Raw genomic sequence first — 18,574 nt, forward strand, 5'->3', positions numbered from 1 at the left:
TGAGCAAGAAAAAAATATTATGTGACTACTTTTCTACATCCTGTTTTTCAAGAAGAAAAAGGTGATCGCTCATAATATTTTTTTTTAGCTTGTCAAGTTTTTATTTATTGTTAAATAATTCAGAGTTGCAAACTGTACAATATTTGGGAAGAAAACGACAACACATATCTCAGAGTAAACTTTATTAAAGTTACTTTTCCAGAAAATATATTCAGTAAATACAGTAATGCAGCAACAAACTTGGGCTCATATGCCTTTGAAATTTTAAAGTAATCTTCAGTGATGCTGATCAGGAAATTCTTTCATTGGTGGAATTACTTCTCCAGTCTCCAGAATTGTATCACCCTAAAAAAACAAAGATGAATTAGTACAAAAATCTTGCCTGCAGAGGTGATAGTTCCACTTGGTCAGACCTCACAAGGAAAATGTAGTTCAGTTCTGGCATTCACACTTTGAAAAGGACTTAGACAAAGTAGAAGCTGTCAAAGATGAGCAATATTCAAAATCTTAAGGTATAAGTGAAGGGGAAGCGTAAGTGAAAGAAGTATACAGGAAAGTTTCACTCAAACAAAACGTCCAGAAAGGGCATGAAAGTGGTCTTTACAAAGTGACAGAGATGTTTATTTTGCATGGCCCCAAGAAAAAGGAAAAGCCCTAAAAAGAAGTTATGTATTCCCAGCAACTGAATGTGTTAGGCAATCACCAGTTTACCATTAGGCTCAGATATGAGGGACAGAATGCAAACTTTGCCAGGGTAGCTGGTTCAGGCATCTTTTCAAACCTAAATACAATCTATGTGGGAGAAAGGGCATGGGCTTTGGAGCCAGAACCAGGTGGTAAGAATCCTGGAACCTTCACTAAGAAGCTGTGTAATTTTAGGCAAATTACTTAGATTTAGTTCCGGCTTTGTGTTTTAAAATAGATTCTGTCAGTCTCACAGTCCATGAATAACTGGGTAGACTAGAATTACCCCAACCCCACCCTTGCCATTCCTTGACCTGGTAATGTTCAGGACTTTTATCTGATGAAGAAATACACTTTTACTGTTGAAGTCATTATACATTTGAGGGGTAGTTTGTTACACAGTTAGCATTATCCTAACACAGAAATTGGTACCCTGAAGTGGTACTAATGCCACTGTAATAAAAATCAAACCAATCTGCACTGGCTGAACAGTGGAGGCAAGGACAATGGCATGGGAGGCTAAAAGATGGAAACAAAAAGCAGTAGTAACTTGGAAGCAGAGCCTCTAGTGAATTGAGGTCTTAGGAGAAGTAGCTGAAAAAAGTTACAGTATGTCTTTGATTACTACCAGCTGCCTTGGGAACGTACTTTAAGAAACAGGAGCTTAGGCAAAAAGTGGCTGATTTAAGAGGAGGAATAAAAATGGAAAGAATAAAAAAATTCAGGACCTTGCAGTATTGGAAAATCATACTGCTTCTGAATCTATAAACACTGAGAGCTAACACTGAAGAGATCCTGAGATCAGAGACCCAGTAAAACTCAATAAACAGAAGAACTCTCCTATGGCAAAGATAACATCTTGAATCAGTGTCTCAGATGTCCTCCACACAGTTGCCATGGAGTTGAAGATGCAGTTGCATGAACATCAAAGAAATGAGAGAACTTCGTAACTACACAAAGCACAGATGCATAGAGGACTGACTACAAGCAAATGGGCTCCCATCACGTATTTTTCTTTCCATACCTACCAACTGTTTTGGGAACTGGATGGTCAAAGAAGCCAAACATATAGGCAACAAAAGCCTCTGGCACTCAACCTTAAGCAGAAGGCAGATTTTAAAGGCTGTACAACCCTAAGAGCATACTTCCCAGTATGCATTTGAGACATGGTCTAGGTTGATAATGGAAAAGAAAACAAAACAAACCCTAAACAAAGCCAGGGGCCAGGAAGAACAATGAACAAAGGTATTCCTTCCAGAAACAAAATTAGTGCCCATTCAGGTAACTTACAGCACGCGGGGGGGCGGTTAGGAGTCTTCATGTTTTATCACTGGCATTTCAGAATTGCCAAGAACTAGTGACTGCTCTACTGTCCGAATTCCACCACTGAACAATGGGTGGCAGGGGTTAAAGAAGGGATACAGTTAAGTAACCTTCTTAGTTCACTAATCCTCAGATCTCCAAGAGAAGTCACATCTAAACCTACCAGGTACTACTGTGCAACATCTGGAGATGCATTTGGGGCTGGTTGCAGTGATGGTATGGGACTGCGGGATTTCTCTCCAGAAAGGAACTGTGTTTTATGTGTAGGGAGAAGGAAGCAAAGAGCTATTCAGTAATGAGAAGGGTGGACTGGCACTGACTCCAAGCATGGTAGGCTGGGAAATACAAAAAAGCACAGAGATCCGTGGAACAATAACAATGAGTTCTGGACAACAGGATCTGAAGAGAAGTGATGTAAGCTACTTCCAAGGTTAGACCTTAAGATCCTCCTGAGATATCCACCCCTCTCTTTCCCTGACATGATCTTTAGAAGCTCATATTCCAGATGGCATACCTATAAGGTTGTGGAGGACTGCATGATGGACATCAGTCTGTGCTGTCAGTAAGAAACAGACCGTTGATTTGTTAAGCCACTGACATCTGAGGGTTAGTGCCTATCCTATTCTAATATATGTACAAATGATCATTCTTTAAGTCCTCACAGAGGAAGCTTCTTAAAGGGATCAATGGCACAGAAACAACCACAGTGGCAAAAAAACAAAACAGAACTAGGCATGCTAAATGCTCCACAGCATTTAGGAGACCATCACTTTGGTCTTCTAAAAAGAGCCTCACCCTTCTTTTCTTTTGAACAGTACTAGCAAAATAAATAATAAACAGATATGTCAATGGAAGATTAAATAAATTACCCAACTGATGAAACTAGTAAGATAATTTCCTATTTTGAGACTACATAGGCCCTGACACACATTAATTATACACAATGAAATATAGAAGAAATTCCCTATTTCCAACTGAAGGGTTAGCCAATTTTGGTGGTTCACCCTAAAATTCCCTTCTTGCAGACGATAATGGATTATTGTGACTGTGTCATTTGGTTGAAGCAAGAACCAACACAGTTCTGTTTTTTTAAAGTATAGAACTTAGAGATTGATGGTAGTTCATTATCTATGACTAGAAATAGGACAAGAACATAATCTGTATTTTGCCATGCTAAACAATAACCTCACAGACAACCAGTAAAAATACCAACTGTTGGTTAAGTAATCTTTTAATGCTGAAAACACTCATTTTAAATTAGGATAATAGCTTACATATTCACATCCCAAAACTTAAAGTACACATTAACACATTTTAAATTCACAGATGGAGAGGTTAAGGTCAACTGCCAGAAGAAATGATAGTTTGGAATTACTGAAGGAGGATTTCAGTTGCTGTTACTATGCCCAAGTGTCTGCTCAGGCTAGTGCCCTAAGTCCTCAACTCTACATGAAACAGGGTACCAGTGAAAAACTGTTGGTACCTTCAGTTCACTTTAGGACTACAAAGGTCATACAAGTTTTATAGCCAGCTTCAAAAGAAATGCTTCCACCTCCCATTTTCAACTGTACCTTCTGCCTTACAATATTTCCTATTTTTTCTTTACAAGAATATACAAAACAGGCACTTACAATGACACTGAGAAGAAAGGAACATTTTAATGATCACTTAGGGACAGAAAGAAGAGAGAAAACTAATAAAAGAAAAATCAGAGACATTAAGACTTACTGGGAATATTCTGGGCTTCCTTTCAACAATGGCATATGGTTTTGCCTGCAATAAAAGTAATGCTCTGTTAATTATGGTTTTAGAGTTTCTTCTAAATCATATTCCAGATTTTTAACTTAAATCCCAAACTTTCACCCAACTCCAGACTCATACATTCAATTGTTTACTCAAGATCTTTACTTGGCTATCTCTACTCGTCATCTCAAACTTAACCAGGTCCAACTTGTAACATCTCTCAGCCCCAAATGGTCCCCTATTGCAGCAAATGGCACTTTCGTTTTCCCAGTTACAAAGACCAAAAACCTCAATTCCTCAGCAGATCCTGTTGAGTTTATAATGTTGAGATTATATCTTGAATCCAACTGTTTCTCACCACCTCTAGTACTACTACTCTTGTTCAAGCCTCTATCACTTTTTTCACCTGCTAGTGTCCCAGCATTGGTGCATGCCTTCTTAGTCTGTTCCCAACACAGAGGCAGAGTGATTCTTTTTTAAGATGTACCAATCTTCTGCTTAAAGTTTGGCAATTTCTACAGCAAAGGCCAAAGTCCTTGCTGTGATCTCTTAAGACCCTACACAATCTGGCCCTTGGTTACCTCTCTGATGTCTCTCTGCTTTCTCTGTATTGTAGCCACAGTGGTTCCTTTGCTATTCGTCCAATCAGCTGGGCCTGCTTGTGCCACAGGGCCCTTATACATTAATGATTCCTCTACCTGAAATGCTCTTCTAGATACCTGCTTGGTTCATATCCTCATTTCATTTATGTTTCTCTTCAAACAGCACTTCCCCACAGAGGCCTCATCTTACCCTGCTTAGTTTTCCTTCTATAGATTTATAACCTCCTATAACATTACATGCCTCTTTGTTTATCTATTTATTGCCAGTCTCCAAGACTAAACAGTGCATGAGGGTAGAGACTCAATCTGCTTTGTTCACTGCTATATCCCTGTGTTTAGAACAGTGCCTTGCATATAAGAGATGCTAAATAAATGTTTGTTAAATAAATGTATTTATTAAGTATACGCATTTGCACAAGATACCACACCAACAAAATTTTACTAAAAGATCACTGACATAATGTAAGACTAAAGGAAACTAGAGCCAAATGCAGGAGATAAACTCAAAATACAATGTAAATATATTAAAATGTCTTTAAGTACTGTGGCCAGAGGCAAGAAAACATTGAAATGTGCCTCGAAAGAATGTAAAATTCAGTTAGTCACTAAAGGTGTTAGCTGAAGCAAACTGGCTGCAACATTAATGAGGATGCAGACCTGCCCAAATCCAGAGGAAGAATAAGGTAAGGGAGAGGCCTTGGGACCTCTAGTAACAAAACCTTTAACTAATCATGTCCACTTGTGGCTCAGGAAAAATCACCTGGAAGTAGGACTATCTCAGATAAGCAACCATACTAATGTCATGAATTGTCAACCCAGTAACTGCAGTTTGTTAAATTTACTTCTCTTAGGAGATAAATGACTTTTCAATCCTAGAAAAATTTAGTTAAATATAGATATAACAAAGATTAAACCTAGAGTATAAACAAGTAAATGTCAAATTTAGTACGTTCTTAAAGCATGAGCATAATCCATATACAGTAGTCTGTTATTTAGAACATGTGTAATGTTTAAGGTAATCAGTCTGGCTATTAGAGGTTCTAAAAAATCAGTTTTAGGATCCTAGTTAAAATGGATAATTGATTTAAGCTTGTGATTGTGAGTTTAAAAAGATTTTGCTTCTTAGGGTCATTAATTTGCCCTACATATGCTTAAAAATATAATTCAACATATAAATACAAATGCATAAATGCAGCTTAAAACATATAATATAGTATATTTGTAAGTGGAATTGTTTTAGTTGAGTTCAACTTGAATTAATCCAAACATAGTAAGAAGAAAGGAGACTTCACATTTTACTAGATGTACAAATAGTTTAATAAAATTTTAAAACCGAGTTTAAAGAATTGTTTTTAAATTTGAAACTAACAAAATGAATTTTAATTTATATTCCAGGTAACTGTGAACAGTTCTTTCTGCGCATAAAAACCACTCTTGGATGTTAAAAAAAAACGTGCACCGACAAGAAAGTAGTAACATTTTTTTCTTCTGTAGAGTCTTGCATGTTGAGACAGTGAAAAAAATAACAGACATATAATGATATGAAATGGGCTGTGGACTTGAAGATGAACATAAATATAAAATTTTGTTTAAGCCCAGCAACAAGAGAAACATAAACTATACTCTTACCCTTAGACATATACATTTGTTAGCCGCCACCCACCGCCCCCCCCCCCGCCCCTTAACAGTTGCAGAAAGATTTTCTGTTGGTTTACAAAGTGAAAACACTAAAGTCCAACTCTAATTCCCACTAGCCTCCACTAATTTCATGTTTCTAACACAGAAGACAGGCCATGTCTACTCGGATATCCCTAAAACTGATGTGGCAGCACATGCTCCCACACAAATTTACTCCTTTCTAAAACACTACTTAGAACTTCCAAGGCTAGAAATTCTAGTCACAAGTGTCTCTGAACTTTGGTTTCATCCCCAACTTAACTTGAGCTATGTCTTCTTTAAAAAATGTTTTCTGGGGCGCCTGGGTGGCTCAGTCGGTTAAGCGGCCGACTTCGGCTCAGGTCATGATCTCGCGGTCCGTGAGTTCGAGCCCCGCGTCAGGCTCTGTGCTGACAGCTCGGAGCCTGGAGCCTGTTTCAGATTCTGTGTCTCCCTCTCTCTGACCCTCCCCCATTCATGCTCTGTCTCTCTCTGTCTCAAAAATAAATAAACGTTAAAAAAAAATTTTTTTTTAAATGTCTTCTGCCTCTACTTTTCTTTTTCATTCCTGCTGTCTATCTTCACCCTAACCAGATTCTCATCAACTAACACCTACAAAACTGCAACAGAGCCTTTAGCTGATTTGCCTGATTTTGGTACTTTCCTCCCTCCAATTACCCCATCATATCAATGTGGGTTTTTTTTAGGTTTTCCTAAATATAGCACGTTTACCAATCACTATTGAAAATGGAAAGCTTCTCACTGCCTACCAGATAAGGTTTAACCTCCTCTGCCTAGCTTTCAAGAGTTTCCACTAAATGGTCCCAGCCCACTGAGCCAAGAGACCTGCTATTCCAGTTGCCTCCTCAGTCTTGGGTAGATATGATACGCACACTACCGACTCCTTATCTTTCTTTCTAGCTAGGATCTTTTCTCTTCCATACTCTTACCCAAATCATACCCATCTTTCAACCTCACTATAAACTCTTTAAGGTCAGGAAGTTTATCTTGTATATTCTTTCCAGAGCAATAAAGGAAGATGATATACTAGGCACTCAGTTTTTGTTGATTAATGAACATAATCTGCTTAGTGAAGAGAACAAAAATGATGTCAGCAATCAGAATTTAAAGAGACCATGCAATCAAGAGAGAACAAGTCATGTTAAAGGGAATTTTCTGAGAATACCAATTATTTATTTTGACTCTCCTTTCAACATGCTAACAGAAAGCAAACCTCAACTGGATTATCTACAATTTGTTTAGGCAGTCCCTAACTTTTGTTTTATCTTGAAGTAATTCTGTACTTACAAAAAACTGTAAGAATTATAAAAATAGGGGTGCCTCTCGGTGGCCCAGCCAGTTAAGCATCTGACTTTGGCTCATGTCAAGATCATGTCATGATCTTGCGGTTCATGTGCATCAGGCTGTGTGCTGACAGTGTGGAGCCTACTCAGGATTCTCTCCCTCTCTCTCTGCCCCTCCCCTACTCTTTGTCTGTCCCAAAACAAATAAATAAAACTTAAAAAAAAAAAAGAATTATAAAAATAATTTTTTCCTGAATCACTTCAGTAAGCTGCAAATATTACTTTAGTATTGCCTACAAATAAGAATAATATTTTTAAAATAATCACAATACAGACATCAAGATCAAGAAATTAATCTGTTTCATTATTGATACATTTACTACCTTCTATCTAGTCTAAAGAACCCATTCAAATGTTACCAACTGTCTCAATAATTGTTTGGAATTCTCAGAAAATCCTCTCTTACAGAACTTGTTCTCCATTGTGGTAGGTTCTAAAATTCTGAATGCCAATGCCATCTTTGTTCTTTTAACTAAGCAGATTATGCCATCAATCAACAGCTGCATTCAGCTGACATGCCTCTTTAAGTCTTCAATCTAGAACAAATCTTCAGTCATTCTTTAACTTTCACAATCTTGATACTTTGGAAGGTAACAAGCCAATTACTACACAGAGAAGTCCTTCATTTTTGTCTTATGATTAGATTCAGGTTATACATTTTTGGCAGGAATAGCGCATGCTTGATGCTGTTTTCTCACTACACCCTATCAAGCAGTACACATTTCCAGTCTGTCCCATTAGTTGTAACAAATAAGTATGGTGAAGATAGGTATTTTGAGATTAACGTTAGCAACTTTTGATGTTCTCTGGCTGAAGAAAATGTTACTTTGATGATTCTCAAGTGGTGACTTTTCTAATTGTATCAGTCCTTGTCCATTTAATATTTAGCAATCTACTGTACAAAAAAAATGGTCTCCTCTACCCATTTATTAATTTTTTGTATGTGTGTGCACTCATGGTTTTGCATTTTATTTATTCAGTTATAACTAACTATCATTAGTTATTTTTTTTAAATGTTTATTCATTTTTGAGAGAGAGAGAAAGAGCAAGAGACAGCATGAGTGGGAGAGGGGCAGAGAGAGAGAGGGACAGAGGATCCAAAGTGGGCTCAGCGCTGGCAGCAGCGAGCCCGATGTGGGGCTTGAACTCACAAACCATGAGACCATGACCTGAGCTGAAGCTGGACACTCAATCAAGTGAGCCACCCAGGCACCCCTATCATTAGTTATTTTGATGCTCACATTGTCCTGCGGGAGTGCGGATGAGTACAATAAGTTCACTTTGTACTTTTCCTGCCCCAGCTCTGGAATTGGCCATTTCTCCAAAGAGCTCAGGATCCTTTCAGTGGAGAATTTAGAAAATATGATCCGGCTGCTAGATATGTTAATTACCATGTGGTAGCACAGCAACCAGGCCTGTCAGTGGACAGACCTAGGGGATACCCACATTTATATATAGAATTCTGTATCAATACACATTAAAAACCTTGAGTTTATACCAAAAATTCCAATTCCATTCCAGTACCACAGGGTTTTCTATCTTTCCACGTGTGTAAGTCCCTTTTCTGACATGAGAATTCCGGGTCTCATTATCATCAATGTATGTACTTATTTGAATCATTCTCCTATAACCAATCTCCTGTCACTACCACCACCCTCCAGTATAAATAACCTCACCTCATTCCAGTCCTGAGATCTTACTATAGATTGCCTCCTCCATCATTGCCCCAAACCACCTTTCTTCCAGATGTCCTCTTCCCCTTGCTCAGGTTCCAATATCCTACCCACGGTTAATGACCACTGCTGCTCTCCAAACAAGTATATTCACTAACCTTCCCCCTCCAAACTTTCCCTCTTCCCAGGACCCAGTATCTTCAGTGGGTACAAGAATGCCCCATTCACTCTATTTGGGTTATGACATCCCATGCTGGGCAGCCACCACTCCTCTCCCCTCCATGCCACTCCCCCAAGCGCAATCCTTCCTCACCCTGCCTTGGATCCAACACCCTATACCAGACTATCCCTCGACTTTAAAATGTGGCAACTGGCTCAGTTCAATCACTACATGCAAGATCTTTTCATGACAAAGTTCAAGCTTTTGGGCATCATGGATTCTAAAGAAAGAAAATCGTGAAAAATCAGATAGAATGAAGAAAAGAGAAATGGAATGATGACAAAGATAACCTTTGTCTGATTTGAATTGTATCTTATATCACATCTATGTTCAAACAAAGGAGCAGAAATTCTTTTCTTGCTTCCTACTTGGAACCCCAAGTTCACACCAGTATTATTAGGTCAACTACATTCTGATCATTTAAACACTATTTTTATGAGAAAACTCATTTCACATTGTAATCAACTAATATAAAGATTAATTTTTTGAAAAACCATACTTAAGTTTCATTAAACCTTTTACCTAAAAGGGTTCAAAGTAGTTCAAAACCAGTTATAAGTGCAGATTATTTCCACTAAGTAAAGCAGGGTAAGGCATGCCCACATGGGAAATAATTTTGTATAATATCAAAAATAAATTTTGAAAAATACATACTTAAAACATACTTACATTCACATGATATTTGATATAATAATGAATAATCCAGGCAGGTATAAGTACATGAGTAAAAGCAAAGATACTGTGTCCATATGCCTTATAAATCTGGAGGGAAAAGAAACATACATAAACAGATATCCCATTTTTTTATGCCTGTGGCAGGAAAAAAGCATCAATGATATAATAATGTCATGATTATTTTTAAATGCCTACATACTACATATTTACTACAGTCTGTAATTAACCTCACCCACTGAAATATTTTTATTAAACACAGGGCCTGCTAGGGGATATCTACAGAGTTCAGAGCAAACAAGGCTTAAGGCAAGCAACATTTTGCAAAACTACAGTAAGATATTTATAGATATATAGAGATTTTAAAGACTACAAAAAAAACATCCTTAATATAAGCTTGTTAGATAAAACATGGCAAAAATAATGAAAGAATAGTTTTAATTGATTTAACGAGAGTAATCAAACCTACAGAATTTTTCAGGTAAAGTCAATTTACGTATCAATTTCAGACATCCACAGTCAACACACATGCATCATTCTAGGTGTAAGACAGACAACCTTGAGCACACCAAAGCTCGAAAAAGAATGTTTTACATATTGAGACGGGGTGTTCCAAGCTCACTTTGAGATGCCTTCAGGAACACTATCTTAAAAGAGAAAGGCAAAATAGAGGTAAAAATGGAATTTTTCCATGACAGCCAATTTGACTGCAACACACCTATCTTACCAGGGAAAGGACTAACTAGACTCTAGGTATTACAGTACATCTGATTATGGAAGAAAAATTAACTCAAAGGAAGGTAAATCAGACTTCAACAATCATTTACTTCCTTTCATCGCTGGCTGATGGGTGGAATGTCAACTTCCAACCAGGTAGCTGCCAAAATCAACAAGTAGTGTCAGGGATACAAAGGGTGAGAGGAGGGTTGAATCAATTTAATTTTACCACCATAAATAAGTATCTAATACGACTTTCTGAGAAAAATGTGCACAAGACTTGGTAGCACAGGAAGAAGTAGATACACGAGGATCTCAATGTGAACTCCTTCAATTCTTGGCTCTGTGACTATGGGTATACCATTCAATTTCTGTAGGCCTCATTTTCCACACATTTAAAATAAGGATTAGAAGTAGTGTCTACCCGGGACGCCCAGGTGGCTCGGTTGGTTAGGCCTCCGACTTGGGCTTGGGTCATGATCTTACAGTTTGTGAGTTTGAGCCCTGTGTTGGGCTCTGAGCTGATGGCTCAGGGCCTGGAGCCTGCTCCAGATTCTGTCTCTCTCTCTCGGCCCCTGCTCACACTCTGTCTCTCTCAAAAATAAATAAACACCAAAAAAAAAAAAAGAAAAAAATTAAAAAGAAAAAAAAGTAGTGTCTACCTTACCTTACAGAAGTAAAGAAAGTAACACATGAGAAATGCTCAGCAAAATCCAAGGCAGAAAGTTAGCACCCAAGTGTTACTTAATAGTATTATTACCATCATTATCAGCCAATGTTACAGCTTATTGAAAGCAATTCTGAGATATAGTGTTCATCACTTAAACTAATGTAATTTAATGAATAACTTCAAGAAAATATCCAGAGACCCTTAAAATAAAGACAGCTCTTAAATGAATGATTTTCTCCAGTGTGAAGTCCAGAAATGGCATTTGCAAATTAAACAATGTGTCAGAAGTACATAGTGGTTGTTCAGAAGGGTGGCTCTTGAATATTACTCAATAAGCATACAAGTAGGACTCTTATGGTGATCACATGGGGGCTGTACTACCAGTTAGAGAGTCATTGTGCCTTCTGGTCAGTTGGGTGTAGTGTTAGTCTCTATAACCTCAACTTTTAAAAAGCAGGCAGGTGTCTTTAAATACTAAAATCACATAATTTTCACTCAAGGAATCCTCCTATCATTCTGTAAAACCTAAGCAAAGATTCGCCTCCTTCGCATCACACATGACAGCGAAAGGGCTCTCCCGAAGCCATACACACTCCTGAACTCCAGAACTCCCAGCCCAGGACTCTTGGGACAAGAGAGCGTCCCTATTAAACCTGAGTCTCGGTTGAACCTGGTTCTCCCTCAGGGAACTACGGGGATTTGCGGGCCCAGAGTGATGTCAGTCCTTGGTGTGTCTATAATGAGCAGGCGTCGAGCGGCCAGGCTGGGGGTCGCGGCGGGGTGTATCAGTGCGAGGATGGTTTGTCACTCACCACCTTCTTCCAGGGGGCCTGGTCCTGCAAAAACTTATTCCAGAATCTCTCCATAGGCCACACCCTCTGCGGGGGCAGCACCGGCTCCCGGGGGCTCAGTTCTTGGTCCTTTAGCCATCGCCTTCTCAGCTCTCGGAGCTGCTGCAGCCGCAGTTTCTCATCGGGCGTGTACCCCGACATGTCGCCCCTGGTACCGAGGCAGGACACGGCGCTTCCCCGACCAGGGTCTTCTCACTTAGGCGCGCGCCACCCCCCTTCTGAGGCGACCTTGCGCGGACATTCGGGAGCGGCGCGCCGTTATGACGTCACTCTGGTCCTGCCTCCGCAGCGGCTCCAACCTCGGCGCAGGGGCTGGGCTTGCACGAAATCTTTACCCGCCCAGGTTACTTGCGGGTGGATGGTCGGTGCGCCTTAGTTGTGGGCGGAGGGGGGGAAAGTGACGAAAAGAAGCAAGAGAGGTCGGAGGGCTAGAGTGGTGTGCTGAGACTTGGAAGGATGAGAATATGTGATTCAGTGAATGGGACGTCCAAATGCAAATTCTTCACTTCCGTCTCCCACCTTGGTACTCCTCTTCCCATGACTGTACTTGAGAGTCTGTGGAGAATGTTACTTCCGAGTTTAAGTGCCAGCTGTGTCAGTGACTGGTAAAGTGACCTTGAGCAGTCTCAATCTGTTTCTTTATCTGTACTGCGGGGTCAAAAAAAGAGTAGCTTAATATCTAACAGAATTGGACCCGTTCATGCTTTGACCAGAAATTCCGCTTCGAGGACTGTATCCAAAAGATGCAGTGGTAAAAATATGAAAAGAATGTGCACGAATATTCACTGCAGCACTATTTACAATAAAATACTGGAAATTCCTCAATGGTGGGCTGGTTGAAGAAATTATGGTGCAATAATGCAATTCTCTGGTCTATACACAACTGTAGAGTGATCTCTAGAATCTACTGTTAAGTGAAGAAAAAAAAAAAAACTAAGTGGAGGGAAGTGTATATAGTATGCTACCTTTTATCCAAAAAGAGAAATTTAATTTTCAATTAAATTTGAAAAATAATGTGAAGGAAACTATTGCTATTGGGGGAGAAAGGGAATAGGATAGAGGAGATAGGGATAGAAGCTAGGCATCTCTGTATATATCCTATGTAACAGATTTGACTCTAGAACCATGTAAACATTTTATACTTTTGTAAAACAAAATTAAATTTACAAAATCTCCTCTAACAATCAAAACTAAAAACACATGAATCTAACTGATCTGCCAGGTGGCATAACCCCCCAAACACACACCATTTTGAGTAAATCTAATCCATCAAATTACTGTATGTCTATAGAGAGGTATGCCTCAAAGACAGAGGAACTTCAAAAAAAATCTTAAATTATTTTAGGTAATATATATTGGTAGTGGTGGTATTATTAATGTGACACTGAAAGTAAACATTTACACTGGAATTTTTGTAATGGGAGAAAGGAGTTACAAATGTAAATTGTATGACTTTAAGTAAAAACTCTGAAGGCCTGAATTTGAATTAAAAACTCAGTAACAATTCGTGATGTATTTTATCTTTAAATATGTTTATTTGGGACACCTGGGTGGCTCAGTGAGGCGCATCCGACTCGATTTCGGCTCAGGTCATGATCGGCTCAGGTCATGATCGCAGGGTTGTGGGATCAAACCCCACACTGGGTTCCATGCTGAGCATGAAGCCTGCTTAACATTCTCTCTCCATCTGCCCCCTCCCCTGCTCACGTGTGCGTGCACTTTCTCTCTGTCTCTGTCTCTCTCTCTATATATATATCTCTCTATATATATCTATATTTATATATATGTATATATCTATATCTATACATATATGTGTATATATATATCATTGTATCTTAGCTCTGCCCACTGAAATGACTTAAAAAACAATGGCCAATCCAGTAACCATAAACATCTCTAGCACCTATAGTGTGATTTCTAAATACCATTTTCCATTCGAAGAAACCAGGACTCCTCAGAACAGCAGTTCTCAAACATTTTGCTTCTCAAATTTCCTTAAACTTTTGAAAGTTGTTGAGGATCCCAAAGAGGTTTTGTGTGTATGGGTTATACCTATTGATGTTAGAAATTAAAACATTTTATTTTATTTTATTTTATTTTATTTTATTTTATTTTTTGTTTTTGAGAGACAGAGTGAGACAGAGCATGAGCAGGGGAGGGGCAGAGAGAGAAGGAGACACAGAATCCGAAGCAGCTCTGAGCTGCCAACACGGAGCCAGATGTGGGGCTCAAACTCGCGGACCGCTAGATCATGACCTGAGCCAAAGTCAGAGGCTTAACCTACTGAGCCACCCAGGCGCCCCAAAACAGATTTTAAAATAACAAAATATCTATTAACAAAAATTATTTAGTGAGAAGAGTGCCATTGTTTTACATTTTTGTAAATCTCTTTAAAGTCTGGCCTAATAATGACAGCAGAATTTTTAAAACCACTTCTACATTCGATCATAATATCATACACCACATATCCCTTGTAAAACTATACTTTTGTAAGAGAATGAGACTTAAAAAGGGCAAATAGCATGTTGGTATTAGTATGAAAATAATTTTGGCCTCATAAACACCATGAAAAGATCACAGGGATTCCCAGGGGTCCCCAGATCACTCTTTGAGAACCACTGCCTTAGAGAAATACCTAATTCCAGGTCTGAGTTAAGAAATGTAAAAGAAGTCAGGAACATCTTGCTTAGCAGAAAGCAGGGAAATTTTTAAAGACTGTTTGGGTCATGTCAAAAGGATTCAGAAGCAGGGGCGCCTGGGTGGCTCAGTCGGTTGAGCATCTAACTCTTGATTTTGGCTGAGGTCATGAACCTGCAGTTCATGGGATCAAGCCCCGGGTTGAGCTCCACACTGACAGCATAGAACCTCCTTGGGATTCTCTCCCTGCCCCTGCCCCTCCCTGGCTCATGCTGTCTCTCTCTCAAAATAAATATATAAACTTAAAAAAAATGATTCAGGAGCCAACTTGAATAGACTTCCACCGGTCAAAGATAAAAGAATTTGTGTATCAATAAGTATAATGACCTCAGTGGAACGAAAATATCAGAGATTCACATACATGAGTTCATGATGAGTTGAAAAAAAAAAAAACTCATTGGTCATTTTTCTATGGTGTTAGGAAACCAACTCATTATTTTGAAAGCTGTTAAGTGAAAGGGAAAAATCAAGCACTTTGTGTAAGTTGGCATCTCTGTATAAGTTGCATCTTGGAGTAACAAAATAGTTTATGAAGGAAAAATTTAATCAAAGAAGCATAACCTGATAAAAGAAGAAGGGATGGCAAAAGTAGAATATCACCACTCTGCAACCATTAATGAGTAAATGCAACGATCATCAAAAGCTGCTTAAGTCTCAAAAAGAGAGTAAGTGCGCCTCCTGGTGGAAGAGTGCCTCACTGCCTGTGAAGTAACCTTGCCAAACAAAAAAAAATTGAACCTGAATCTGTTCAAGTTTCTAGATCTAAAGAAAGTTTCTAGATCATTTAAAGGAAATACATGCACAGATTCCTGTAATTTCTATACAACACCAAAATGATACATTCAGAAAAATCCATACCGTAGAAACTAGACAAGTAACTCCATTTCTTAAAAATATATTGAAGGGAAAACAGAGAGAGAGGTGGGGGATGATAACCCATAGATTAAAAGAGATAACTCTGGAACCACAAAAGACCCCAAATAACCAACACAATACTGAAAAAGAAAAACAAAACTGGAGGCATTATGATTCCAGATTTCAAGCTATATTACAGAGCTGTAACCATCAAGACAGTATGGTACTGACACAAAAACAGACACATAGGTCAATGGAACAGAATAGAGAACCTAGAAATGGACCCACAACTATATGGTCAACTAATCTTCGACAAAGCAGGAGAGAATATCCAATGGAAAAAGGACAGTCTCTTTAACAAGTGGTGCTGGGAAAACTGGACAGCAATATGCAGAAGAATGAAACTAGACCACTTTCTTACACCATATACAAACATAAATTCAAAACGGATGTGAGACCTAAATGTGAGACAGGCTACCATCAAAATCCTAGAGAAAAAAACAAGCAGCAATCTCTTTGACCTTGGCCACAGCAACTTTTTGCTAGACGTGTCGCTGGAGGCAAGGAAAACAAAAGCAAAAATGAACTATTGGGACTTCATCAGGATAAAAACCTTCTGCATAGTGAAGGATACAATCAACAAAACCAAAAGTCAGCCTATGGAATGGGAGAAGATATTTACAAATAACATGTCTGATAAAAGGTTAGTATCCAAAATCTATAAAGGACTTATCAAACTCAACACCCAAAAACCAAATAATCCAGTGAAGTAATGAGCAGAAGACATGAATAGACACTTTTCCAAAGACATCCAGATGTCTAACACATGAAAAGATGCTCAACATCACTCATCATAAGGGAAATACAAATCAAAACCATGAGATACCATCTTTCAGATGGCTAAAATTAATACAAGAAACAACAGGTGTTGGTGAGGATGCAAAGAAAAGGGACCCTCTTACACTGTTGGTGGTAATGCAAACTGGTGTAGCCACTCTGGAGAACTACATGGTTCCTCAAAAATTTAAAAATAGAACTACCCCATGACCCACCAATTGCACTATTAGGTATTTACCTAAAGGATACAAAAATACAGATTTGAAGGGGTATATGCACCCTGATGTTTATAGCAGTGTTATCAACAATAGCCAAACTATGGAGAGAGCCCAAATGTCCATTGACTGATTAATGGATAAAGAAGAGGTAGTACACACACACATACGCACACACACACATACACACACACACAGGAATATTATTCAGCCATCAAAAAGAATAAAATCTTTCCATTTGCAACCATGTGGATAGAGCTAGAATGGATTATCCTAAGCGAAATAAGTCAGATAGAGAAATACAAATACCATATTATTTCACTCATATATGGAATTTGAGAACATATGGGGGGTGGGGAGAGGGAAACAAACCATAAGAGACTTTTAATAGAAAACAAACTTAGGGTTGATGGAGGGAGGGAGGTGGGGGATGAGTTAGATGTGTGATGGGTATAAGGAGGGCACTTATGATGATGAACACTGGGTGTGGTATATGACAAATAACTGAATTCTACTCCTGAAACCAATATTGCACTGTATGTTAACTAACTATAATTTAAATTAAAAAATTTTTTAAATAGCCAAATTATGGAAAGAGCCCAAATGTCCATCAACTGATGAATGGATAAAGAAGTTGTGGTATATATATACAATAGAATATTATTCAGCTATAAAAAAGAATTAAATCTTGCCATTTGCAACAATGTAGTTGGAACTAGAAAGTATTATACTCAGTGAAATAAATCAGAAAGACAAAAACAATATTATTTCACTCAGATGTTGAGTTTAAGAAATATAACAGATGAACATAGGGGATAAAAGAGAGGGGCAAACCCATAAAACAGACTCTCAACTGTAGAGGACACACTGAGGATTGCTGAAGTGGAGGTGGGTGAGGGGATGGGTGAAGGGGGTGATGGGTCTTAAGGAGGGCACATGTGACGAGCACTGGGTGTTATATGTAAGTGATGAATCACTAAATCCTACACCTGAAACTAATATTCCAATGTATGTTAACTAACTTGAATTTAAATAAAAATTTGGAAGGTAAAAAAAGAGATGATAACTCAACAATAAGAACATGAACAACTCGAGTAAAAAATAGACCAAAGATCTTAATAGACATCTCACTAAAGAAGATATACAGATGGCCAGTAAGGATATGAAAACATGCTCCACATCATATGTCATCAGGGAATGCAAATTAGAACAATGAGATACCATTATACAACTGTTAGAAGGGCCAAAATCTGGGATCCTGACAGCACCAAATTGCTGGTGAGAATGTGAAGCAACAGCATACATTGTCAGTGGGATGCAAAATATTACTTACCTTGGAAGACTGGTGGTTTCTTATAAAACTAAACATACTCTTACTATATGATCCAGCAATCACATGCCACGGTATTTAACAAAAGAAGTTGAAAACTTATGTCCATACAAAATCTGCATACAGATGTTTATAGCAGCTTTATTCATAACTGCCAAAATTTGGAAGCAAACAAGATTTCCTTCCATAAGTTATTGGATAACTGTGGTACATCCAGACAATAGAATGTTATTCAGCACCAGGGCACCTGGGTGACTCAGTTGGTTAAGCACCGACCTCATGTCATGATCTCACAGTTCACAAGTTCCAGCCCCATATCAGGCTCAGAGCCTGGAGCCTGCTTCGGATTCTGTGTCTCCTTCTCTCTCTGCCCCTCCCCGACTCATTTTCTCTCTTTCTCTGTCTCAAAAATAAAAAAAAACATTTAAAAAAGAATGTTATTCAGCACTAAAAAGAAAGGAGCTA

At 38.5% G+C, this 18,574-nt stretch overlaps 1 protein-coding gene across 1 annotated transcript; it reads right to left on the reverse strand.

Moving 5' to 3' along the window:
- Positions 1 to 167: 167 nt before the first annotated feature.
- Positions 168 to 12,442, reverse strand: NDUFB6 (NADH:ubiquinone oxidoreductase subunit B6). The gene is made up of 4 exons (XM_043566950.1): positions 12,137 to 12,442; positions 9,935 to 10,027; positions 3,736 to 3,780; positions 168 to 345 (listed from the first exon to the last, which is right to left on the reverse strand). The coding sequence occupies exons 1-4, from the start codon at positions 12,314 to 12,316 to the stop codon at positions 277 to 279; spliced, it is 387 nt and encodes a 128-aa protein (XP_043422885.1). The 5' UTR covers positions 12,317 to 12,442; the 3' UTR covers positions 168 to 276.
- Positions 12,443 to 18,574: the final 6,132 nt, after the last annotated feature.

The sequence above is a fragment of the Prionailurus bengalensis genome, chromosome D4 (assembly GCF_016509475.1).
Source record: "Prionailurus bengalensis isolate Pbe53 chromosome D4, Fcat_Pben_1.1_paternal_pri, whole genome shotgun sequence".
Classification (NCBI taxonomy): Eukaryota; Metazoa; Chordata; class Mammalia; order Carnivora; family Felidae; genus Prionailurus; species Prionailurus bengalensis.

Excerpts from the sequence above, each read along its gene's own strand:
- NDUFB6 (XM_043566950.1), bottom strand. The coding sequence starts at position 12,316 with ATGTCGGGGTACACGCCCGATGAGAAACTGCGGCTGCAGCAGCTCCGA. Across the intron at positions 10,028-12,136 it reads AGGCCCCCTGGAAGAAGGTG|ATTTATAAGGCATATGGACA; the intron begins GTGAGTGACAAA and ends TTTTCCCTCCAG. Across the intron at positions 346-3,735 it reads GGAAGCCCAGAATATTCCCA|GGTGATACAATTCTGGAGAC; the intron begins GTAAGTCTTAAT and ends TTGTTTTTTTAG.